The 25,823-nt window shown below is 42.2% G+C and overlaps 1 protein-coding gene across 1 annotated transcript; it reads left to right on the forward strand.

Moving 5' to 3' along the window:
• Positions 1-233: 233 nt before the first annotated feature.
• Positions 234-25,618, forward strand: LOC146496510 (G patch domain-containing protein 2-like). Its single transcript, XM_085143912.1, has 10 exons — positions 234-345; positions 2,155-2,802; positions 8,079-8,140; positions 8,715-8,873; positions 9,191-9,270; positions 9,366-9,430; positions 9,522-9,561; positions 9,653-9,744; positions 14,786-14,871; positions 22,210-25,618. Exons 2-10 carry the CDS (start codon positions 2,159-2,161, stop codon positions 22,353-22,355), a joined length of 1,374 nt encoding a protein of 457 aa, XP_085000038.1. The 5' UTR covers positions 234-345; positions 2,155-2,158; the 3' UTR covers positions 22,356-25,618.
• The last annotated feature ends 205 nt before the right edge of the window (positions 25,619-25,823 follow it).

The raw sequence follows: 25,823 nt of genomic DNA on the forward strand, positions 1-25,823 counted from the left end.
GTCAGCATGCAGTTCCCCTACAGACCTCCTTTCCTACCCCCACAACTTTTGGTAAACGCTGATGGAAGAAAACTTGCACATTTTCAAAGTCAGATTTGACTGACATTATCTTCCACACCAGCACTCCGTCGGTTTCCTGAAGTGATGCCATAGTGATCAGACGCTGGTGTTATCTGCCTTGCAGGCTGTATTTCGGCAGCACTGTGCAGTGGCGCACTGTTTTTTTGTTTTTTTTGTTTGGCGGAGTCACAGCGAGGCGGAGCCACCCGATTGGCTGGACTGCAGGGCGGAAGTGCGTCTGGTGTCCCAGCTGTGCTGAAAACAAAACAAGACAAGCTGCGACTGGTGAGTGCTCGAAACGCAGAGGGGTGTCTTCTCCCTGGCGTTAAATAGCATCCGAATAGATCCGCGCACACCGTGTCCGTGAGGCGGCCGTTGTGTTCAGCGCGTGTAAACCGCTTGTTTTGTTGTCAGCAGTGGACACAGAGATGTGTGACTGTCCTTGTGCTGAGCTCACGTGTGAGCTGTTGTTATGTAACACAGGCTGAGCTGAGCGTGCGGATACTACAGCCAGCCTGAGCTGTTGTTGTGCTGCACTGATGTTGCACAGCTACACAGTCGCTTTTCTTTACTGCTCTGCTAATAAAACGTGATGTCAATCGTTTTTCTTTTCTTTTAAGCCGATGATGACCTGCAAATGCTCGTTAATGCAGCGCTTTCTACACCGCTGCAATCACAACACGGAGCAATTCCGGTGATGACGAGCCCACCACGAATTTATGCTGCTAGACTTAAAGGGGGGGGGGGGGGGGGGGGATTCAACCTAGTGATGTTTTATAGCGCTAAAGCTATTGTGGATTTACTTTGTGATTGTTGCGAGGAGGTGGTGGGTTCCTTTCTTTGTTTGTGTTTTTTGTCCCATGTCTTTAAAAATGGGGTTATGACTGCTTCTTGGGTCTACTGAAATGGACCTCAGTCATCATGCCTGAGATGGTTGGGGAGGTATAGTTCATAATGCTGCTGATACACAAACAGGTAACAGGTTACTAGAAACACATGTAACTGCATTATTAAGTCCCTCCGGAGCAGTTTCACTTTGCAACTCATTCTCCACAAACCATTCTTTCAATAGATACTTCCATATTTGGCAATTTAATGGTGCTCTCGTGACTGCAGGGTTTGGCACATCATTTATGTCTTCCTCAAACCATAAGAGAACCCGCCCATAAAGAAAGAAAGCAATTTTGTATTGATTTGCAGGGACAGGTGGACCCCAGCTGTCCTAGCAGAATGCCCACTGCTGCACTAATGATTACATAATTATAAGAGTAGAAATATATGAAATAAAAAGGGAACAATGGCATGTCGTTTAGTGGCAAGTCCAGCAAAGTAACAACCTGCAAATACACTATTTCCATTAGACTTTCCCAATGAATGGTTTGACTTGTTGTTTTCTTTACACCTTGAATATTTACACTCACGGGCACTTTATTAGGAACATCTTGGTAGTCCTGGATTGGACACCCTTTTGTTTTCAAAACTGCCTTCGTTTTTCATGGCACGGGTTCACCCAGGTGTGCTGTGGTGTTTAAACAATAAAAGCTACTGAGGGGCCCAAAGTGTGCCAAGAAAATCCTCCACACCTTTACACCACCAGCAGTGGTCTAAGTGTTTGGTTTCAAATGTTGCAGGAAAAATGGGCAATCATGAGACCAGACAACATTTTTCCAGTTTTCTACTTTTCAGTTTTGGTGACCTTGTATGAACTGTAGTCTTAGTATCCTGTTCTTAGCTAACAGCAGTGTCATCCAGTGTGGTTTCTGCACATTCATTCAGAGATGCTCTTCTACACATCTTGGTTGTAATGAGTCACATTTCTTACCCTTTCTGATGCTCAGTTAAAACTTCAACAGGAATACATCTACATGCCTAAATGTACTGTGTGATTGGCTGATTAGATATTTGCATTAACAAGAGGTTTAACATGTGTGCCTGCTGGCCAGCGAGTGAGGATGGTGATAATCAATTAGAAAAGTACATCGGACATTTCTGTTGTTTCATATAAATCTCTAGCCTGCACTTTACAACTGCAATTTAACATGACAAGTCATCCAAAGAGTTTAACTGTTCACTAACATTTCCGTTCTTTTCCAGCACCATGATGGATGAGCTGGTGCAGGACCTGGTATCTGCACTGGAGCAGACCTCAGAACAGAATAAGCTAGGAGAGCTGTGGGAGGAAATGGTACTGAGTCCTCTGCAGCAACGCCGTCAGATCCGCCGTCGCAGAGGCCGTAAGCGTTTTCGCGAGTCCACCCTCTACCCGATAGAGCACAGGCGATGCTGGATCGAGGCATCCGAGTCCAGCTTGGACGAGGCTAAAGAATACAGGGAGAACATCACTACTTCTGTGGCCAACTGCAGTGACTCTGACGATATGACCGCATCCACCCGATGGCCGTCCCTCATGAGAGGCTCAGTCAGGGCGAGGCAGTCCTCCTGGCCAGAGTCCGACTCCTTCACTGAGAATAACCCCGGACGTCCACTCAGGAGGCGGAGGAAAGTTAAACGCATGACCTCAAATGTAACCGTCAGACTGCAGTCCACTTTAAAAGGTTCTGGCTTGGATAGGAAACAGAGGAATAGGCCTTCTAAGGTGCGGCATCTGTCAGGATCAAAGAAGCGGTCTGGTGGTTGGATGGGAGCAGACAGAAAGACTGAAAGAGCCAGACTGATGGGAAAGGAGTGCTGGGAGAGAAAGAAAGAGCACAGAGATGCTGCAGACGAGAACATGTCTGATGGGTAATTATTTACATTTTCTTTTTTCTTTGAGGTAAACCCAACTTTTGGCCTCCTCAACCTAACATTAAGAGTCGCATTAAGCACTTTGGACTCATTAATTGTGAAAAATAACATTTTCAGCTTTTCGAACCCAACATTTAATTTACAGTTGTGCAGCGAGCAAAATGTTAACCCTGCCCTTGTTTAAAGAGTCTCAATTTAAATCATGCTGAAAAAGAAGCTCAAAACTCTAAAAGCCCCTTTTACCCTTTAAACTGAAAGTTACCAAGGCAGTTAAACCCATAACATAAAAGTCATGGGCATAACTACTATCAGACAGAAGCAATTAAACAAGGCGACATTTAGGATGATCTATAATGCCTGTCTCCATCTAGCCAGTTGTCAATATTCAGCATGTCCTCAACTAAACCGAAAAAAATGTATCACAATCATGCCACTCCGCTTTAAAGTATTGAGTTGACATTAAAAATGAATGATAGAGTCTCTTCATCCTCATCTCGTATAGCTGAAATGATCATCAGGGAGGGATCTTTGATAGTTATGCCTCCGGGCATCTGCCAGCTCATTATTTTCTTTCAAGAAATATTGTCACAAATAAATAAGTGACTTGGTGTGGTATTGATTTGTTTTGAAATGAATTCCTGTCTTGGGCTGGGTAATTAAAGCTGTGCCTGTCCCACAGTCCCAGAGTGCACCGTCTTGTGCGCGTTTTATTTAGCAAAACTAAATGTGGCTGTAACTGGCAGCAGAGAGGGACATTATATTACTACAGTAAAGAAAACATTACCATATGTCGCTTTAGCTTAAACCCAAAAACTACCAATGACCTCAATTTAAGTTTCATTCACCGCTCTCTGTTAAATATACACATTTAATAGTACTGTGTGTTGAGAAGTAAATAAAACAATTAGATTATTTCTCCTTGTTTTGTACATTTAAGAGGCGTTAACATGTACTGAGGTAGTTTTTTTTTTAATCTATAAATGCACCTATTCATCTGTAAATTTCTTTGCATTAGATTTTTATATATGCTTCAACTTAATTCCATATTACATTATGGTTATTTATCGTGCAGTAGTAGGTACTATACATCCATATATCACATATAACATGTTAGTTTTCAGAGAGGTCGTGCCACTTATGATGCAAACTCTAAGCCTTTATAAGATGTAACTGAGTAGGTCATTAAGAATTGAAAGCATCCCCATGCAGATGCCCTGCTATAAAAGCCCAGTGTGTAACATGTTTGTTTTTACCGGATTTTAACATGCCAGGCTGCAAGGATTGATTTGCTCTTGGACTGAGCCTCTAGTGGCCACTAGGGGGACTGCAGTTTTAGGTCCTTACAAAGTGGATTCACTTTTCAGGCCCCAAGGTTGCTTTTTTTTTTTTACTTTGAAGATCATAGTTGCACAAACAAAACAAGTTGACACCTGAAAAACTGCTTGTGATTATAGCTAAATGAGATAGTCTCTTAGTACCCCTAAACAAAATGGTTAAGGCTATGAAAGCCTAGTTTGTTTAATGACTGATTTTTACTCTAATAGATGCACGTCTTCAGTATCTAGGCAGTGTTGCATGTCGGTGGCATTTATTTGTCATAATAGAAGTATTTTTGGAGTACACCATGTCGTGCTCGGACTTCTGAATTTTAACATTTGAATACAATAGCAGAGAGTAGATAGTATTCAGGAAGCAGTTTCAGACACGGACCTTGACTCAGGAGGCAGTAGCTGATATACACACACCATATCCCGTTTCTGTACATTATACTCATTGGGTTGTCAGGGATATAATGCTACAATACAGTTACAGTTATAATACATAATACACAAATGCTTCTCAGTGCTGGTCAGATACACAGGAACAGAGTCGGTTTTTTGAAGCGTCATACATCCTGTTTACCATTTCTAATGCCATCCAGTGGACTTTCATAACATATTTCCTTTGCTGATCTCATTGTCTGTTGATCACATAAAACATGTGTGAAGAAGACATTTGAGGGAGCCCATAATGGGACGGAGAGAAGGCTTTACATCTTCAGGTTTAATTTGTGCTGACCTCCCTAGCCCCTAAACGGTACTTGTTTTCTTACTTTATGGAAAAATCAATAGCCGTTCTGACAGAAAACAGCTCCGGAGAAGAAATAAATGGGAGCACCATGGCACGCTGTCAATCATTTCTCACTTACACAACCACCACTGTTGATTGCTGCTCAGTAGACTGCCACACTGTACTGAGGGCTGAACAATCTAATGGTTAAGTCCTGGCAGAGGCAAAAGGATATGAACAAATGGCAGCGGTGATGAGGGGTTGACAGTGGTACAGCGGCTATATTTATGCTCTGAGAGTGTATGGTCCATTTGATGTCAGACACTCATGACATTCTTGTAATGTCTTTTGAGTCACTTGGACTTTTTTTCTTCTTTCAGTTTTGATTCATTCCTTTAACCTTTTTCATTTGGAGCCTCTGGTCTTCTAAGATCTCCCTCATCTCAAGGTCACTCGGCTTGTGTGCACACCGAGCAGGGCTTTGCCTTCAGCCACCCAAGTGCAAGGAGAGCAGATGTTGGTAGCTCCAGTTGGGCTCCACATCCTTGATTAGACGTGGCTCAGCCTGCTGGCAGTGAGGCCACCTGGCACCCAGGCTGTCCCAGCAAGCAGGCCTCACCTGTGGGTAGTTGCTGTCCCGGGCTCGGCCTTGGTCTCCAGCTGTGTGCTGCTTCTGGTGTTGTTGATTTCATCCCTGGAATCAAAAGCAAACAAAATCTACTGTGGGCACTTCTCTTTTACTGATATCATTTACATTTTGAAAACCCAGTGAGGAGGGTTTTTTTTTTTGGGGGGGGGGGGGGGGGCAGCACAGCATCTGCAGAAGTTAATTTTCATAAATCTCTGAGACTAATCCAATTACTGCAGCTCAGGGAGGGTGGGATAACCTTATAATCAGACACCCATGGAAGAGGGCATGGATTTGGGTTGGGGCGGCTTGTTTGAAGAGCCCACAGATCCATTGTTATCAGCACTTTGCCCCCCTCCGACTCTGCCTCTTCTTTATTCCTCTGCAGAATGAGCCCAGGCTCAATAAATGGCGGCTTGCCTGTGATCTCTGTGCAAACTGGTCTGCCTCTCCCAGGAGCTGAGGATTATAGCCTAATGATTAGTGCTCATCTGGATACTGTGTTTTGCTTCAACTCTTTGGATTGTAATAAGACAATACAGCTGTGAGGGAAGCTAAGTCCATTTCTAAGTGCTGGAATGCAGTTTTTTAAATTTTGTTTTGCCCTTGTCTTTGTTTTTTCTGGGCATATTTATTCTAATGATGGTATTTATCACAGAAAAGTATTGTTACATTTGATCAGATAAGCTGCAGTTTCATGGAAGGATTTTCTTGCTGCATGCAGTGAGACAAAACCAAGTTTGCCCAAAACGTTTGTCAACTTTTCTCAACAAAGGTCACTGCTGAAGAAAGAAGAGGTGTTTCTTTTGGTCCCAAGAAAAATGGGGGGCCTCAATTATTTATAACATTAATTAGGGAGTACTTAATGGAAACGGTCTCACATCGGCCCTATGCTGCTTCAAGCGACATCACATTACACCTTTAATACGGATAAATACTTAATGGGAGTCTCTAATTAATTGTTTATACCTGTGATTCTTTTTCAAACTTTGCACAAAATCCCACAATATGAAGCAAAACAGATTTCTTATTCGAAAATGGGAAAGAACATCCTGAGAAAATCCTGTGAAAGGTAATAGACCGGAGCATAAAAGGGGGGGGGGGGGGGGGGGAATGCAGGTGTTGGCTGTTGTAGAGCTTTAGGCAGTGTTGTGTGCTCCAGATGCCAGCTGATATGTCCAGAGGTGGGGTGCAGCTGAGGAGAGGCCGGGGGAATCGGTGAGGAGAGAAGGTTGAAGGGGAGGGACGGTTTAGGACTGCTGGGTTAGGGCAGACATCTCCCAGATTCTCTGGAGAGGCCTGTTCCCTCTCACATCTGCTTCCTGTGGATGTTAGGGAAGAAGCTGCAGGACCATCTGGCTAGGGAGGCAGGCAGGCAGACAGGCTGGATGGACATTTTCCTGATCCTGTCATCACTGACAGGCTTCTGCAATATGGCAAAGCACCATATCAGCGCATATCCGACCCTCCAGCTCTCTCCTACAAGCAAGGTCAGCGATGATAAACAGGAAGCAAAATGCAAGCTGGTCGAGAGAATTAAGCGCCTTTTCTTTCAAAAAGTTGCATGAATACCAATTTGACTAATTAAACGGATAAACCAGTGTGTGGCGCTCAAGCTGATGATGATATATCAAATATATGTCAAAATATATATTTCCTTTAAAAAAAGTGGTCAAACAGACGCTAATTAAAAGAATTACTACTGTGGTTGTTGGAAACTGGTGTGTGTGTGTTAGAAACCAGTCACCCAGGCTTGCTGGTATTCAGAACAGTACATGCAGCGTGTAGTTAATCAATAAACCCATGTGCTACATGTATTTAAAAACAACGGCAGAAAAAATGGCCTCTTTCTTCATCTCTTACTGCTCCTTCCTCATCCTCTGACCTTGAACTGTCTGGAGGTCCCAGTTTGAGGAGGATGAAATGTGAAAAAGAAAGAAAAGCCACAGTTATTTGGGTGAGGGGCAGGGGGCACAGAGGGTGTGGAGGGAGCGTAACAGGGGTTGCCCCGAGGACGTGGGGAGGACCGGCAACGGAGCGGTCTGTGCAGAGGCAGCCCACGCAGCAGATGTCGGCCAGTTGTCGGGGCGGCACGTCTGTGGGTCGCTCCGCGTGTGGGGCACACCCAGAGGGAGGGGCGGACAGGGGAATGCGTTTCGCTCTCCTGTCATCCTCCACAACGCAGGCCAGATTAGATTGGAGCTGACAGCGGAGGATATTCAATTAGATTGTTCATGTCACTCAGTGGCTTCGATCAGAGTCGCTCCTGATGCCTTTGTGTTTGCTATCACAACAAGGGAGATCACAGCACGCTCTGTCTTTTTGTGTCATTTCCATTTATGTCGACCTCTAGATCCAGACTTCTTCATTATTTATATTATTGAATGTTGCATGTTAGATACTGACATTACAGGAGATAGCCATTTTTGGATTTTCATTGTTCACTTTTCAGATGCTATAGCATTGCCTGACCTAAAGAATCTACGAGGTGACAAATCAAAGTGGAGTTCCCGATCCTCCGATTTTCATTGATATTGATGTTAAAGAAGGAGTTTCAATGGGAATCATTCACATGTGATATTTTTTCTCTTTGCAGGGAAACCAGCAGCACATGCAGCAGCGACCCTGGTCTGTTCACCAATGATGAAGGAAGACAAGGTATTAAGAGACAAATATGTATTATTGACATGGTTTCAAACTAGAACGATGACGAGCTGTCAGATTTGGACAATACCCTGCTCGACTATGAGGAATGCTGGGGCTAGAGGAGGCGGTTTAGATACAATGGGCCGGTTGCTGGGCACCCAGGCGACTCTAATAAGACGTTGTCATGTCGTGTTAATGAGCGCCGAAGCCTTTGCTAATCTCATTAGCCGTGGTGGGGCCAGGCGGCCTCTGATTTAACAGTTGTCACTACACCTTGACTGTGAGAGGCATGGTTCCTGTGTACGCTTTGCTGAGTGACAGGTCTGAGAAGAGCTCACCGTCTGGGGAAAAGCCCGGTGTTGTCTGGTAATGCGTAGTTAAAGGAGTAGTTCACCCCGCAGCTTGTAGGATGCTAAAAATGTGCAGTGACTTAGCTTCTCTCAGACATCAACACAGCGTTAAATGTGAGTTATTGTAGCTTATGTCTAATATTTACTTAATGTTTTCAACAAATTGCTTGACAATCTTCATTATGGTCAGCGTGATTTGCTAACTGATGGAAGATCTTCCCTTCCCCTCTGTGCAGGTGATGACGAACAGAGTGACTGGTTCTTCGAGGGGGATTGTGGAGTTGGGACGGGTGTGGCTGGCCTGCTGCCCAGCTGGGACTCTGACAGCCAGCTTCCCCTTGAGGACAACCATTCCTCAGCCGCCTTTCTGCAACCTGCACGACTCTCTGACCGAGGTTGCAAAGAGCAATTCTGTCTTCTAGATATAGTATTAGATTTTGAAACGCTCAAGTCTGTATCTTTATCACTGTGCAATAAAGCGCTGTTTAATATTTGACTGGTACCACGTCAATATTTAGTGTTGGTCCGCAAATCACTACCTTGGCTTACAGGACACTTGAGTTGTCCTATAAATTCTTTTGCTTGTTTAAAAAAAGAAGAATGATTTAAAGTCAGAATTTTTGATTATATTGTTAGTGTAACCAATTCAGTTTTTCCTTTATTCATGTTTTTGCTAAACCATACAGTGTTGGGGTTTTTTGTGCCATTGCAGGGTATCATTCACGTCTTAAACGACTGGCTGGCTCTGCTGCATGCTGCGTCAGGAGGGATAGGAGGCGGCCTCCCAGCAAGGTTAAAGAAAGCTTGAATTTCCCTCTTCAATAATTACCGTTGCACAGTTTTCGTGTTTTGTTTCTTATTGTACATCTTTGATTCGTTTCTCACAGGCCAGCAGCATGCCAGTGTTCGTAGAGCGACTGAGACACTTTTCCCAGGATCCTTACCAAAGAGAGTAAGAAAGTTTTTAAAACTATCTTGGAAACATAACTCTTAGACATCAACTGTATTTGTTTCCATGATCGTTTTTTCTTTACCTCCTCTAGCTTTTGGTTGCCTTCTGTTGGAAAACGAGACCGAAGCCAGGTGTGCAAGAATAACACATTTTTTAGCTTTATTATGTTTTTTTTTAATGAACTGCATATTCTAAATATTATTGATTCTTTCATTTTTACAGATGAACCCTTTGTGCCCATTACCAGTGTGTCCTATTGACATGGTGTCTGAGAGCCCCCATCTCAGATGTTCCTCCTCGGTCTTCAGAAACCGGTAGTTGATGCTATTCACACGCCTGCACCATTCAGTCCTTTTAATCAGAGCTCAATATATTGATGGGGGAGTCAATGGCCAGCTCACTTAAGTGAATCAGTTACAGAGCGTTAACTGGAGGGATTTTTGTTCAGATGAGACTCTGTGTGTTAACCTTCTCCTTCCTTATTAAAACGACCGTGTGTGTGTGTGTCAGGAAACAACTGTTTTCCCTCTTGTGCCTGGCAATTCACTGAATTCATTTCATGCTTCAAAGCTGCAATATTCACATTGTAACTACTCTAGAAGGAAATTTAATCTTCATTCGATCCTTCATGTAAACTATTGGCAGTGACGTGTAGTACTCAGAGGTACACATACTGTAACTACTGTGTTTACATATATTCGTCAAATATATTACTACGTAAAGCACTTGAGCCATTCCTCATTCTGTTATATTTTTCTAGAAAATGGGAAATGGGTGTAGAGATTTATTGAAACATTATGAAAATACAGTATTTAAGGTAAAAACAGTCTGTACAATTCGAACAAGCTTCAAAGTCAATTTTTGATGTGTGTGTGTTCAACACAGCCTGAACTCTATTAGGCAGCTTTCTGAAGACTACTTTAAGTAGTCTTAAACTACTTTAAGTAGTCTTCAGGAATAGTTCTCCAGGCTTCTTGAAGGAAATTCAAAGCTCTTCTTTGGATGTTGGCTGCCTTTTGTTCTCACACTACCTCAATAATGTTGAGGTCTGGGCTCTGGGGAGGCCAATCCATGACTGATAGTTTTTCTATCCAGGTATTCTTTAACTGGATTTAAGTGTGTTTGGAATCATTGTCAAGCTGAAAAATTAAGCTGTTCCCAATCAAACGCACTGTGTGGTGGCTCAAAAAAAGGAGGACCCACTGCACATCATGCTGTTTTGTTTTGGCTGAAAGAATCAACTCACTTGTGCAAAAATACAATTTATATCTGTCAAACCGTGTTATCTTTGGCAATTTCCATAGAATTGGCTACAGAAATAGGAAAAATTGTGCTTTTACAACAGGCTGCTTGTAACAAAGTGCCTAAAGAAGCAATTTAAAATGGTTTCTTTGCTAAGTTGTCATCTTTTCAAATAGGTGCATTTTTATGCTTGAATCATTCATAGGACAGTATTATTTGGCCTAACTAGCAAAAAACATTCCTTTGGAAATGGTTGGGTACAAGGACTGGACTGAAAATGAGTGAAAAAGCAGCCAATATCCTTCAGAAATCCTGGAGAAATACTGCTTACTATATAGCTGGGCCTTTTTTCCTTTTACGCTTTGCAACAGATAGCTTTTTGGCAAACAAAATGAAATTCTGGTAACTAATACTATTTTGATGATGATGATTTATATAAATAAAACACCCAACCTAAGTATGAGAAATGTATTTGGAGGAGTTGTACTGTGTAAACCCCAAACAGATGGGGTGTGCAGTTCTATGCAGTAAACTTCAGAAATGTGGAATCTGCCCCCCAACCAAAAAAAAAAAAAGATTTTCATAAAATTAGGGAAAGTAATGAACCATTAAGGTGAGAAAATAATATTAAAGTTTAAGCCCAAACAAAACATTGCCTGTTTTGGCCTAAATTCTGAGCTAAACTTACAATAACATGCAGGTGGTGCTCTGCATCACTTTAAATCGTTTTCAAGGTCAGCGTTTGCAAATGGAGAAATGCTACGTGTTGACATAGTTGTAATGCAGATTAATATGCTGGCATTTCTGGGACTGCACGGAAACATTTAAAAAGGTTTATCCAGGAGATGTTTGTCAAAGCATCACATCGCTCCCAGTCATCCCTGAAACTGTTGGATCTGCATGGGGGACTACTGAGAAGCCGAGCAGCCCTCTTGGCTTCGAGACTGTGGGACTCCTCATTGTATTGTTTTCACTCTGCCTATTTATGGCGCATTCTTAATTTTGTTTCACACGCACTCCTTTCCTCCCGCTCTCTTGGGTTATTTCACAGAGCGCTCCGTGGCTCCTTGATGAGGGGCAAAAACACGACTGCTATGAAAAGCCCCCGACTTCTTAAGGCTTTCTTTCTAAACTGGCCCTTTCTTCTCCACCTGAAAGGTTCCTTCAGATTCTAGTTTAAGGCATTGTGAATACTAATTTCTCTCTATTAAAAAGCCCTCATATCCCTGCCATGCTCTCATTTGAATGACAGACTCAGGGGAGACCTCTTAATTCCTTTATAGTGGGATTCAAGACCCTTCACTTCAAAAAGTATAAATCATACTCCCAAATGAATGAGGGAGAGGGGGATTGACGAGAGGGGCTTCTGATGTGTCCCATTGGACGGCACGAGCTGAATCCATCTCCCCAAGCTGCTCAATTCCGCTCTCCAGCGAGATGGCAGCTTTGTCCCGATGACCCAGCTTTGCACACATTGCACCCATTTGGGTACTTTTGACTTTCCCCACAATGCTCTTGCATACAAACAGTTAGAAATGTTGTTCGGCATGACAATGAGAGCCGTCGCTCGTGGCCGTTCTCGACAAACTTTAGACAAACCGTCAGTTTGCGATTCGCATAATTCGTTTTGTAACTCTCACCTGTGTTATAAGTTTCCAGCGCTCAGCCCCCGTACCGCACGCGTGACTTTTCTTTGTTTAGACACCCTTGAGAGAAAAGCGAATTCTCCGTGGCCAGAGTTTGAGCATTTAATCTTGTGCTGTATTGTTGGGATGATATTGTGATTTTTGTTGCACGCAAGCCGACAGCAGCAATCACACATTTGATATTAAGTGATAAAGGCTGCGTAAGGTTGCATGCCATTTATCCTCGCATCTGCGCGTGAATGGGCGCAATGCTTTGTGGGATTTTGGCTGTAATGCTCTGAGCCGCGTTAAAATGCACGACCATCTCCCACCTGAGCCAGGCGGCAGCAGCTTTTATCTATTGACTTATTTATTCCTAAATGACACTTGTGCTGTGAGATAAATCATAGTCTTATGCCATCCCTATCCCAGTTTTCTTTTTAATTGTGAGATCACAGTGTCAGCAGTTAGTATATTGGTGTGAGTGGCCTATTGATTATTGATTTGGAGCTATTGATTATGCTCCCTGGAGACCCTAATCCTTTCTGATTCATTTGAATACCTCTATTAATCTTGAGATCCTGCTCACACCTGAAGCGCCATGTAACCTAATGAAAATAGATGGCCATTTTGTAACAGCGGCCTTTCACTCCTCTTTTGATTTATTATTTTTAATTGATATATTTGCTTTTGGATGTGGGCGCCAAAATTACAATTGACCCTGTGTCAGTGCTGTTTTACCCCGCTCTCTTAGAGACTGCACTGCATTTAAAAGTGTCTCATGTGACCTGAAAAAAATCTATTTTGGACACTTTTTCCCCCTCGGTGTCCTTGTGGTAGAATTTAGTAGTTGCCGACCATCTCTGTTACTTTGTACTTGTTTTCTCTTTGCTCATTACCTCTGAGTCAATCTTTGCTTTCTCATTACAGTTTCAGTAAATGTAGGCCGTCATCTGTCGAGCTGTTAAAGCTGATGAAGAAACAGATGTTAAATAATAACACTATTGTGCTTTTTTTTTAAGCATTTCTCTCAGTTTTGCAGTGAGCCATGTAAAAGGCTTATACAAAGTCTTTGGTTTCTGCTCTGAGATGAATGGTAGTGTTTTTCCTTGGTTAATGAGGCAGCTGATGGTATTCTCATGTTTGATTAGTATTGTGCTGAGTGGCTTGCTGGGCCCCTGGCGGACCTGAAGTGACTCTGTATCTTAGCTCTCTGTAACGCCGGGGTGGGCGGGCGGGCGCTTGAGGAGGGGGCCAACGTGTCTCGGCCTCAGCGCGAGGAGAAAAGAGATGGAGGGATGGACCACCACACATTAAGACCAAATGCATCAGGGTATTACTTTTAATACCGCGGGCGTGCCTTGTGAAATAATGCGACGTTTAAATGTGGATCGATTTTAGAATTAAAAAGTTAGTTTGCAAAGATTTACTGTGAGGAGTTCAATGCCTGAGCTCTTTATCAGGGGCGCAAATGGCTGGTTATGTGCTGTCCGACAGAGGTACGATTGAGGGATCGATAGGCGCGTGATTTACTAACTGGAGTACAGGTAATCAATAAGTATAAAAGTAAATGAAATATGCATTACTGGGATTTTATTAGAGAGGGGTAGCAGGGAGAGAATAACGGTCAGGCCATTTATTTTTATATCTATTGATTATACAACATAGAGACTTCGCTCAAAGCATGCTCCGCACAGCTCTCAACGCCCAGCGCCTGCACACCCGTCATGTGATTTATGGGTGCTGAGGTCATGGAACACGCCGCAGTTAAAAGGCTGGTCTGACGGGGCCTCATTGTAGCATGTGCCTGTTAGGGTTGTGAGCTTTAGGTAGCCTACAGTCTTGGTTTGTACCAGCTAAAAAAAAGAGATCTTTTATGTATCCTTGTTGTTGAGCTGCCATGAATTCATTTTTACATTTTTATCCATATTTTCATAAAGGATGCTTATCATTCTTTATGGTGCTAAATTAGCTCAAATATTTAAGTCTGTCAGCGTCTCTTATCAGAGTTCACTCATCCTCTCTCTGCTCTACACAAACACTCGCACTGCCCTGATCACATCAGCTGCTGCCAACCCCCTTGTGATGGAACAGACCTTGACCTTAACTTTACATCTCAGAAGTCAGGGCTATTAAGCTCATGGGGGAGCTTTTCCTATTTCAGGGCCCCTGACATATGACACACAGGAGGCACAGAGCAGGTGTAATTTGTTTATGTGAACTCTGCGATGACTCGGGCGCTCGCAGCCCAGCATCTCACATTATTCTTGTGAAAATATACATTAATGAAGAAAAATTAACACGCGGCAAAGTTGTATTGAGGTGAAACGCGAAGCTGCAGCGTTTGCAAATGTGCAGCGGTTGCATTTATCGACTTTTGCGAAACTATTAAATTTCTTCATGTTTATGTGTTTATTCTAGGTTGGAGCTGCATCATAATATTGTGAGTAATGTGTTGTTTTTTTTCCCCTCTCTGTGTCTCACTCAGACAGACTAGTTTCACTCCAGGACTGCTGTTCACAGGAGACGTGAGGAAGCGGAGGGAAACCGAAGCTGTGTCCATCACTTCATCAGGTAACACTCTCCACCCCAGTTTAGCGCGTGACACAGCTCAGAGAATGAGGTAAAAGTATCACGTTTGAATTGCAAAAACTTTATACCTTTGCATTTTGTTTGTTTTTTAGCCATGCTGCGAGTAAAGCTACTTAGATCTCACTGTACCTCAATAATGAACTCTAATTACTTAATTGATGCCCTCACTTTTCCTCCAGTTCCAAAAAGATTTGTTTGAATTTAGTGTTTAGTGAATGATTCAGGAGTTAAATGTAGCATTCAAAATGGTGATAGGTGATTTTTTAGCTATTTTCCTTTCTATAACACCTTTAGTTTGTAAGTTTTGCCTCTGTATAAAACCATGGTAGATTGTCTTTTATACAGTCAGTATGTTACAAATATGGTCGAAGTCCGTTTTAATAGGAATTAGAGCCATTTTTACCCCTCAGCTGTAAAAGGCTGATGGGGTATAGTCATCATGCTGCTGGGCGGGCGAGTGGGGGGTGTGGACACCTAAGTTTGTAAATGCAATACCTCGAGAATGAGATGACATAGGAGCTCCAAATACAATAGACGTAGCTCCTAAAAATGTCAGACCTCAGTTTGAATCTCGGTGACCTTGGCCTCAAGTTTAAGGTTGGAGGTCAAGATTTCTGGAATTTTCAAGTTGATACCACGAGTGCATTTACTAAATACTCTGGATGATTTTGAATCTTCAAGGTCACAGTAACATTTTCTAAAAATCTTCTGAATACGATCACTTGAGAACAAGATGATGCTGGATTTTGAAATTGATACCATGGGTATCTATTTTCATGCATAGTCCCTCATTTTCAGAGGCTTTCAGACTATTCAGTCGTTTCATGGCCAAACGAGGCATGTTCCCTTCTGTTTTTCACGACACCTTAAGTAGATAAAAGATCTGAGGTTTATTCCAAGGGTCAGATTTACTAACATGTTGCACCAGCAAAAATTACTTTTGGTACTACAAGGAAAGTGCGGTGACAAGATTCCATGTAAGAGGTGAGAACTCAGAGATTTAAAAACAGACGTGAATGCAGAGAGACCCACAAACAAGAAGCCAAGCAGAACATCTCAATGGAGGAAACAGCATTTGGTGCTGTCTATGGTTTCTACACTTCAGGCAGTTAGTGTCTGCTGCAGATTTTCAGCCATGCATTAAAAACAGTCCTTTAAAATTTGAAGTCATGTTTGTTTATAGAGTTAATTGAGAACCTCTGAATGCTTCAGCTTTAACGTGACTTTACAAGGTGAGAGCATTAAAAAGTGCGTCATTGCATAGGAGTCAGATTTTCAGGGGGATAATAATATTGAGCCTGGTTCTTTTATTTCTGAAGTAATTCTGTTATTGTGTGTTATTTATGGTTTCTAAAGGAAAGTATGTTTAGAATTGCCCCAAAATCCCTCACTTGTGGGAAAAGCATTTGACAAACTTTTAATTTCAGTGTGACGGGGGGCTAATAATTTTCTCCTCATCTCTACATCTACACCTCCTTTTATATTTGACTGTATTTACTTATGTACTCATGAGCTGTGTTTTCCATGGTCACAGTTGCCTTACACTCCGAGCAGCCAGCGTTGCGTGTGTGCTTAGACCAGTGGAGCTGCCTTTTTTCATTAGACTGATGGCTCGGGGCCTTTTGTCTTTGCCGGATTGAAATCTGAATTGGTTTGTCCACCTTTTCTTCTCGCGTCCCCTCTGTGTGCTCCACTCCTGCAGCTGCTGTTTGTCATTTAAATAACAAATGCTGGTGGTTGGATTTAGTGAGGGGTGCAGGCCTCTGATGTATATTAATATTGCTCCACAGTGCACTGTACCAGGGTCCATCATTCATTTGGATAAAAGAGGTGGAATTTAAAAACAGCCACTGCTTTACATGGATACAGATTGCATCCATTTATTGCAACGAGTGATGGAGGGGCCAGCGACTCCGTCCTTCACCTCCCAAGTGCTAAACCGCTTCACATAAAAGTAAAAAAAAAAAAAAGGACGGACCCCTGGCCCCTAAGGCCCTCTGATACTCAGCATGCGGAACGAGGGGCATACCTTGTTTGTCAAAGGTTAACAGGCCCACAGTCTACTGTAGTCATTCTTCATATGTTATTGTAATGTAATATTTGTGTAAAAATGATCATAAAGCTTTTTTTTTTTTTTTAAATAAATATATTTATCATCTTATATGTAAAAGACATAGAGGTAGAGTCCCTGATATGCACATCCCCCTCAGCCCTGTTCAGAGTGTTTTCCTGCTTCTTGAGTCTAGTGCCCCCTGTCCACCATGATTTATCATGCATCCCATGTCGTCCAATGTCAGTTTCTGCAGCTGCAACTGCTCTGTATAAATCTTTACTTTGGCAGCCTGCTGCACCATGTCTCTCCTCAGTAATCTCACCTCCCACCAGGAGATGCACATTCACCCTGACAAGCTTTCACACGCTCTGTGTAAAAATTTTTGGTTTGCTGCCGTCGTGACACCAGCGCGTATAGATTCGGTGATTTATCGAGCAGAAGCGCTGTCTGGTAAACATCTTGTTTGCATGGAAAGATTGTTTACTGCATTCAGTAAAAAGCGCAGCACGGCTCGCCGTGTTGCGTTTAGTGAACACGACAGCTGAGTCTTCGAGTTAGCCAGAGGAAGTGGATTGCTGTATGTGTTAGTGGCTGATTTGAAACTCTGTAATCAGGAGTGAAAATAGTCTGCGACTGAAGGTATCCTCCAGGACTCTATAGGGAATCACTGAGGTGGTACCCAGCTGTTGCTTTGTCTTCTTTCTTTAACCTTTTAGCACCTTCACGGCAGTGCTTGAAGCCTGTTGTGGAAAAAAAAAGACAACAACTTATCAAGCCAGGTATCTGTTTGGATTAGATGACCACTCGATTTCTCAGCCTTAAATTGACCATTTTCTACTTTTCACACCACCTCCATCCACCCAGAAATCCAACCGAGCTCCTACTAGATTTGGAATAAAGAAAACCTTCTTTCTGCTCTATAGGATTTGAAAAGTATTTTTAAAAAAGTGATTACAAAAATGCAAAATCAAAGTTTGCAATTATAAATGTATTAATAATAGCATTGGCTTTTATTAGCGAATTGTACATTTTAGCACATGGCGCTCATTGATGGTGAATTAGTATGAAGAGCATGTTCACGCTACACAATTGGGGGATTATTTGTGAGTCAAGAGATGAATCAAGAAGTGTAAAGATCTTGATGGAATTTAATATCCTTGGCTGGCCTGACACACAGACTAATTAATTATTGCAATTTTACTCCTCCCCTGCTGTCTCGCACAATGCCCTTCATCTTTATCTCTATAAAGTCGATGCTAGTTTAAAAAAAAAGCCTTAATTTCTGTAGTGTGTTAGATGTCAGGAAGATTTTGTCTAAATAAGTGCGGTTGAAGTCAGTTTGCGCTTAACCTTGTCAGACCGCTTGTTATCTTTATATGTTGGTAAGTACCACATGTGGGTGTCCATGTGGAGGCCTGCCCCACGGTCAGCTTTGCTGCCTCTCCTCTCCCCCTCTGTCTTCATGTGTCTCCTTGCCTGAGCGAGACGGCTGCGTGACAGATCACCTGCATTGGAGGCCCGCCGTGTTCCTGCCCGGCGGTCCGGCCCCCTCTCATTAATGCCCAGGCTGGTGCGAGGGCCGTATGGCAGCACAAGACAAATAACGCTACCACTCAGCCATCACTTCTGCTGACAGAAATGCAGCCCACCGCACTATTTCGCCCTCTCCGGCTCCACTCCACACCCTGCTCTTGTCCTTCAACCCCCCCTCCGTCTCCACCTGCACCTGCCTGCACGGCTCTACCAAACTTTCATGGCGTGCTTTTTTCTTTTTTTTCAACTGTTGCTGGAGGCCCAGCTTAACACTGAAACCCACATGAGTTGATGTGCTATAACCACAAACCTGCTGCGGTTGTAAGCACTCTGATTGTTTTTCTTTTTTTGTATTCTTTCATCCTTCTGGAGGTAGATTTACCCGGCTAGACTGTCAGGTGCTTCTTGTTTGTGTGCAACCCTTCTCACCAGGAGGTCTGATTTGAACGTCCCTTTTTTTTTTTTTGCAAAAAGAGCAGAGAGTGTGTGTGTGTGTGTTAGTACACGGAAGAGAGAGAGAAACACAAAGGCTAATCATTAAAGAGCTATTCAGCCCTGTTCATTTAAGTGTGGGAATCAGCAGGCCCATTACTGTCAATGTGTAATTAGCTGATTAATAAAGGGGGGGAAGGGGAGTGCTCCAGGAAGGCCTGCAATGATTGTTTTTAGAGAGCATCACATGAGAGCTTATTAAGATGGTAAGATGGTTCCATTCAACTTCCCATTATCGTCCACAATAAATGTATGTACTGTAATTCTCCCATTGACTGAAAACCTTTGCATTGTAATGTCTTTATTGACCTTGATGTAAAACCAGTTGAGTGCAGGTGGTAATCGTTTATTCATCATGTTTAGATTACCTTGTAATCACATTAATACACTAAGATGCTAAACCTGTATCTCTTCACATGGTACACTTTGGATGCTATTTTTATATTAGTATATGAAAAGTATAGTTGCTACAAAGATGACATGTTGTCAAGATGTTTTGGACCTCCATCGTGCACTAAATGCACTAAATGTTGTCAGTGGTGACAGCTCTGGGTTGCAAAGTTTACCATGCGCTCTTTACTATTGAGTTAATACATTCAAAATGGGATTTGGCATTTTCTTGGTAGAAATAAGCAGGGCTTAGTAAACATGTTGATTTAGATAGTGTTAAACCTGTGTATTCTCACCGGGTGCTTTAATAGGTATAGTTGTTAATATGATTTTAAATGCAAATCAGCCAATCACATGGCAGCAACTCGATGCATTTAGGTATTTAGATGCGATCGAGATGACCTGGTTAACTTTAAACCGAGCATCAGAATAGGGAAAAAAGGTGATTTTAGTGACTTTGAATGTGGTATGGTTTTTGACATGAGTCAGGCTGGTTTGACTATTTCAGAAATATTTGTTCCCACACATCCATCTCTATGGTTCACAGAGAATTGTCAAAAAAGGAGAAAATATCCAGGTCAGTGGGGGAAAATGCCTCCTTGATGGCAGACTGTTTTGAGCTAATAGGAAGGTGCCAGTAACTCAAATAATCACTTGGTTCAACCAAGGTAGCGGAAAAGCATCTCTGAATGCACAACGCTGAACCTTGAAGCTACACTGGGCGCTACTCCTGTCAGCTAAAAACAGGAAACTGAGGCAACAGTTTGCATAGGCTCACCAAAAGTGGACAATAGGAGATTGGAAAAACATTTCCTGATCTGATGAGTCTCCATTTCTGCTGCAGCATTCAGCTGATAGGGTCAGAATTTAGTGTAAACAACAACATGAAAGCATGGCGCAATCCTGCCCTGTATTAACAGTTGAGCATTGTTTAAATGCCACAGGCCACCTGAGTATTGCTACTCACCATGCCTATCCCTTCTTGACCCCAGTGTACCCATTGTCTGATGTTTGCTTCCTGCAGGGTAACGCACAATGTCACAAAACCTCAAATCAACTCAAACTGGTTTCTTGAACATGTCCTCAAATGGCCTCAACAGTCACCAGATCTCAATCGAGTGCACCTCTGGGATGTGATGGAGTGGGAGATTTGCATCATGGATGTGTAGTCGACAAATCTGCAGCAGCTGTGTGACGCTGTCATATCAATATTTATACACAATCATACTGTGAGTTTGAACTGAAGACGAACCTAAAGTTTTTCAGCGTAAGCATTTATTATGTTGTTTTTGTAGCATTTTCAGTTAAAGACTAAATAATTGGCAAAACACTTTATTCTATTTTGTTTTTAAATTTTACACAGTATTTCTTTTTGTTCTATATCTAAAACTATATCTATAACCTACCAAAGCAGTGATTTATAAAAGGAAGCAAGATAATTTATCAGTTGATATGAAGAAAATATTGTAGTTTTTATGCCATCTAATGGACTAGCTCATTTAATCTGAAGTAAAACTTTGAATTCAGGACTTACATATCAGGATTTCCACATAAAAACACACGTATATTAAAGATCGGAGCACTTCCTCCACCACTGCATTCAATGTAATTGGCTGAATATGAGAAAGACGAAGACTGATTATTCCACCAGCAGAAATGTTCCAACTTTAAAGCGTTTTAAAATAGTAGTATTAACGTATGAAATGGTAGTTTTAAAAATATTTATTCATTTAAATGTTTGCTGATTTGATTGGAAATACAAATGTGCATACTCCTCAGCAGCAATCAGTCATCATTCCCTCAGGAAATATTAATCATTTACCCTAACCTAAACATGACCTTGACTTTGAGTTCGTATCTGGTGTGTCTTATGCATTTTAACATACTCAGACTTAAGTGTTTCCTGCTGTTTTTTCCTATTTGTCCAGTATGAAATCCCCTGAATTTTGATCAAGTCCTCTGACTATGTTTAACCCGAATGTTTGTGTTGAACCTCAGCAACAGTTAGTCATCATTCCCTCAAGAAATATTAATCAATTATCTTGGCTGCTGGATCAGTTTGGAGAAGAAGTCATCTGGAAAGAGCCACAAGCAGATATAAGGAGAACGAGCAAAAGCACATACCAGTGAATGCTGTAATGCCTAATCCTTTGAGACAGCCCCGAGCCACAATGTCACTTCTAGTTCCCTTGTCCTATGTTATGGGACTGCCTGGCAAATGTCTTGTGTGACTAACTTTTTTTTTTTTCTCTTTTTTTGGTGGGGAGGGTGGGGCGGAGATCAGGAGAGATTTATTTATCAAAGTGAAGTAGGAAAAGCAGGAAGGCATGTTAGCGAGCGCAATTGTTTTAGAGTTCCTCTGTTTTCCACGAAAATTGGTCCCGGCTCTCTTTCTGATATTTCTCTTCACTTGTGGCGAGAAAAAAGCTTTTAAGGTGCACGAGATTAAGAGAAAATGGGATCCTTTAAAAAGGAAGGTCATCAGCGAGATGTGAAGTGTGATGAATTAAGAGTTCAGAAACACAATCAAACCACCATAAGAGAAGCACAGATAGGTTTGTTTTTTTAATAACGGCTACAGTCATATGGGGGTGAAAGCGGATTTGCCTCACGTGACCCAAAATTCATTAATATTTAACCTATTAGAAGAGGATTGCTTCAAAGTTTTATTTCCATCTACCTAAACCAGGCAGCGATCTGTGAGTCATGTACTAAATTTAATCATTTTTGAGAGGCTTGAAACAGTGAAGGGCAATGTGATTTATTTATCTTTTTGTTTGCTCTCAGTGTTTGGTTACATGTCCAGAATATTATATGTGCTTTTCTTTTCTTTTTTCTCTCCTCCTCTGCAGCTTACAACCCTTTTTACCTGGATCACCAGAGGGAAGAGGCACAAGGGCCCGGTAACACCTCAGCCCTCGAAGCTGTGGGACCAAGCGTACCTGCTTCACAATCCTCCACTTGCGTTCAGCCTGAGAGTTTATCTTTGCTCCAGTAGGACTGAATGGGACTCGAGAAGTACCATCTGAAGTCTGGAGGAAAGTGACAAAAAGAATCTATTGTGCCAGGGAATGTAAAAGGCTTGAACTCCTATTGCTGCACAAACTTTATAACAAAGAAGTAAAAAAAATACAAAGCAAATCATTAGTCTTCAAATCAGCATGTTACTGCTAGATCCAGTCCTTCCAGGTAGTATATTAAGCATGACAAATGTTAATGCAATCAAGCCTTGTTAAGCCCTCTGCCATCTCTTCAAGGAAGATGGCAGCTTCAAGAGGCTCCTCGTTTCACTCTAGACTCGGCAACTCCTCCTGTTTCCAAACAGAGTTTCCAGGCCACCTGCTACCACACAATCCAACAATTATGTCCACTCTAGTTGCACGGCATTTGTCAGCAGGAACCCTGGGAAGGATGGTCAGGTGAGGATGGGTGGGCTAAGGGAGGGGGGGAGTCCGAGACAGAAGAGCATCACAATGTTTAGCTACCACATGCTGCTACAGGGTTCACAGAGGCGACCACCGGTAGCGAGCCGCACAAAGTACAGGCCTCCTATTAGCATGGATTTGAAAAGCTACAGTTGGTACAAAGGTGCTCATTAGCACAACACAGAGGGAGTGTAGTAGCGGTCCTCGGAGGGCCGCCTCTGTTCTCTCCAGGTTACCTTCTATATTCAAATTTTGCCCAAATGTATTTAAAGTTCAAGGCCAGCTGCAGATCTGTTTGAACAGCCTGTTTTTCAGCTGTGCTGGATGAGCTGCTTTTGGAGCTGTTTAGAAGGAGCACAGAGGCGAACGGAGAGAAGTGGAGAAGCTCTAGGAGACGGGAGTGGATAACCGTGCGCGCTGTATTTTCACCTCCCCTTGGGATATACATTCCCCCACCTCCCGCAGCATCAGATGCATTAAAAGATCAATCGCAGCATACAGAGAGATCAAAAATATTCATACTAGCCAAGATGGTAAACAACCAGTTTATTTTTCAGAAAAAGAAAATACTGTGCATGTTGTGAGATACATGACAAACCATAAAGATACAGCTCGACTCCATTTAAAAATGCATTTTACACGGAAATTCTCACCTGAATTTCAATATTATTTTGAATGTTTTTTTAAAAAAAATGTTTAATGAATCTAAAGAAGTTACCAGGTATGCACTTTCTCTACTGATTACAAGATATCTTCTTAGTAAAGTGAAGTGCACAATCATCAGCTTCATAACGCGCCTTTTTCCGGCACTTTAAAGCCTTATTTAAGGGAAGAATCGCATTTAATAGAATGAGATTTGCCAATTAACATGAGTTATATGTCTGCAATAATCCATCTGAGAAGGCTTTATGTGATCATGTTGGAGGGGGATGACATTTATAAATGCTGTGTGTGCACACTAGTCTAAATGGATGCCTCACACAAGACATCCTGCCACAGAAATCAGTCAAAGTGCAGAGACCAGCCCACCCCTTTCCCCGTCTACTGCTGCTGCTTTTCCTTCTGCAGCTTCAGTCTGCCAGTTGTAACCAGGCCAGGTGGGAGTTCTTACGGTATACGTCTGATTAATAGGAATAAGAATAATTAGACCAAAAAAAACAATAACGTGATGTGTTCTTCCCCTCAGCTTGTTGACAGGTATTGACCGTGCAGTGTTTTAAGGAGAGCTTTGCGCTGTTGCTTTATCCAACAGTATGTGTTTTGGTGCCAGGGCTCTGACAGGGGAGGAAGATGCATCAGGTCCGATACAGTTCCATTAGTAGGAGAGAGGAACACCTTACCTGCCACCACGGCAATTAACAGTCACTATAATGACATCTCAGCCAGACCTTATGCCACGAAATGAATTTCCAATGGCTAGGAAATGGTGGAATGGCATCCGTGCAGCCAGTCAATTGTCCTGTTACAGTTAAGGAATCCAGCAGGCTAGTACCACTCATATTTCATCCCAGGTAAAGATTACCTGTCAGACCCATGGGAGATGTATTGATCTGTTTTCCTTTTTCCGCCAGCAATCACCTGACAAAGGCACCTAGGAGGCGAATGAATGAGTGATGCCTGGTCTGTCTGCTTCGGAGTGGTGGCTTCTAGTGTCCACTGATGGGTGGAGAGGTGATGAGGAAGAGGAGAGATAATGCAGTCATAAACTCTGTTTGAACCTCCTCTGTATGCATGCATGGCAGCCCCTTTGAGTCGAGGGTCACAGGTCAGCAGGGAATTTGCTTTTTTTCTTCCCCCCCCCCCCTCCGCACCTTGCTTGTCGGTAGAATTACTTCTTGCTGTGTGCACCGATGATAGAAAGACATGCAAAAGAGGCCCTCTGGTTCCTGCTGACAAATGCGTGTTGCGAATCAACGTAGTTCAGCTCACTCTGGATTTCAAAAGCGACCCTTTTGGATCCGGTCGCCCTTTTAACGACGTAATCCGGCCTTGCGTGGTCCTGCGATGATCACAGTGGCAACGATCGTATTTGACCATAACAGTATGTTCCCTTGGCAGCTAAAAAGTATTAAGATATTTACCTTGTTTTGTAGAATGTCAGAGTTGATATTATCCATGAAGCCATGCGTTTAAATTTGCTCTGCATAAAATGTGTAGTACTTATGATGTGATAATTATAGCTCCATTAATTAAGGATTTAGGTGCAAGAACATTTAATTCATAAATGCAATTTCTCGATAGATAGTACACTAGATATGTCTCTCTAATTTTTTTTATTTTTTTTTACTATCACATTTTTAATTTCATTTACAGGGATTTAAATATATCTAGCTGATATCAGGGGCCCAAGGCAGCTATCCACATTTGATACGTAGTGAAAATAGCATCTTATCTCATAGGCTGTTATCTTTATGTTTAATAGCAGTGGGGGCATGCCTAATTGCTTTGCAAATGATCTGAAGAGGATTACTCCACCCTTAGAAAGCCTGCACCATGTCGCTAGATCTTAGAGAGACATTACAATAGTAAAATTCAATCAAATCTGAAGTGCAGCTCTGTGTCTGTGTTAAAGTACATTCTGGGAACAGCTGGGAACACTCTGCAATGGAGGAAACTTTGCGTAACAACATCATAGACTAATCAGGATGATGGATGTTTTAAGAAGGTGTAATTCCACTAATGTAATTTGTGTATTTTTCAAGTGATAGTGGGATTTTTAAGGACATCTTGCCTTTATGCCATAAGTGATATATGTGATATATTTATTCTTCCATGTCAGTATCAAATCCATTTTGAATACTGAATTTGTGTGCAATAAATACGTTTTGGTGATCAACATTTTTGTGGGATTTTTTTTGTGAAAATTGTGGCCTGAGATTTGAGATGAAGGTTGCTTGATATGCAAATATTTACCGACTGATGTAGAAAATCTGCAAGATGGAAACAACGAGCAAAAGGCCTCTGTATGTATTATTGTAGGGTCCACCTTACAATATAAGGCGACTGTTGTGATTTGGTGCTGTATGAGTAAAATATAATTG

This window comes from Neolamprologus multifasciatus, chromosome 19 (assembly GCF_963576455.1).
Source record: "Neolamprologus multifasciatus chromosome 19, fNeoMul1.2, whole genome shotgun sequence".
Classification (NCBI taxonomy): Eukaryota; Metazoa; Chordata; class Actinopteri; order Cichliformes; family Cichlidae; genus Neolamprologus; species Neolamprologus multifasciatus.

Coding starts and splice junctions, on each gene's coding strand:
- LOC146496510 (XM_085143912.1), top strand. CDS start 2,159: ATGATGGATGAGCTGGTGCAGGACCTGGTATCTGCACTGGAGCAGACC. Junction 8,874..9,190: donor TGCACGACTCTCTGACCGAG/GTTGCAAAGAGC, acceptor GTGCCATTGCAG/GGTATCATTCACGTCTTAAA. Junction 9,431..9,521: donor CAGGATCCTTACCAAAGAGA/GTAAGAAAGTTT, acceptor TACCTCCTCTAG/CTTTTGGTTGCCTTCTGTTG.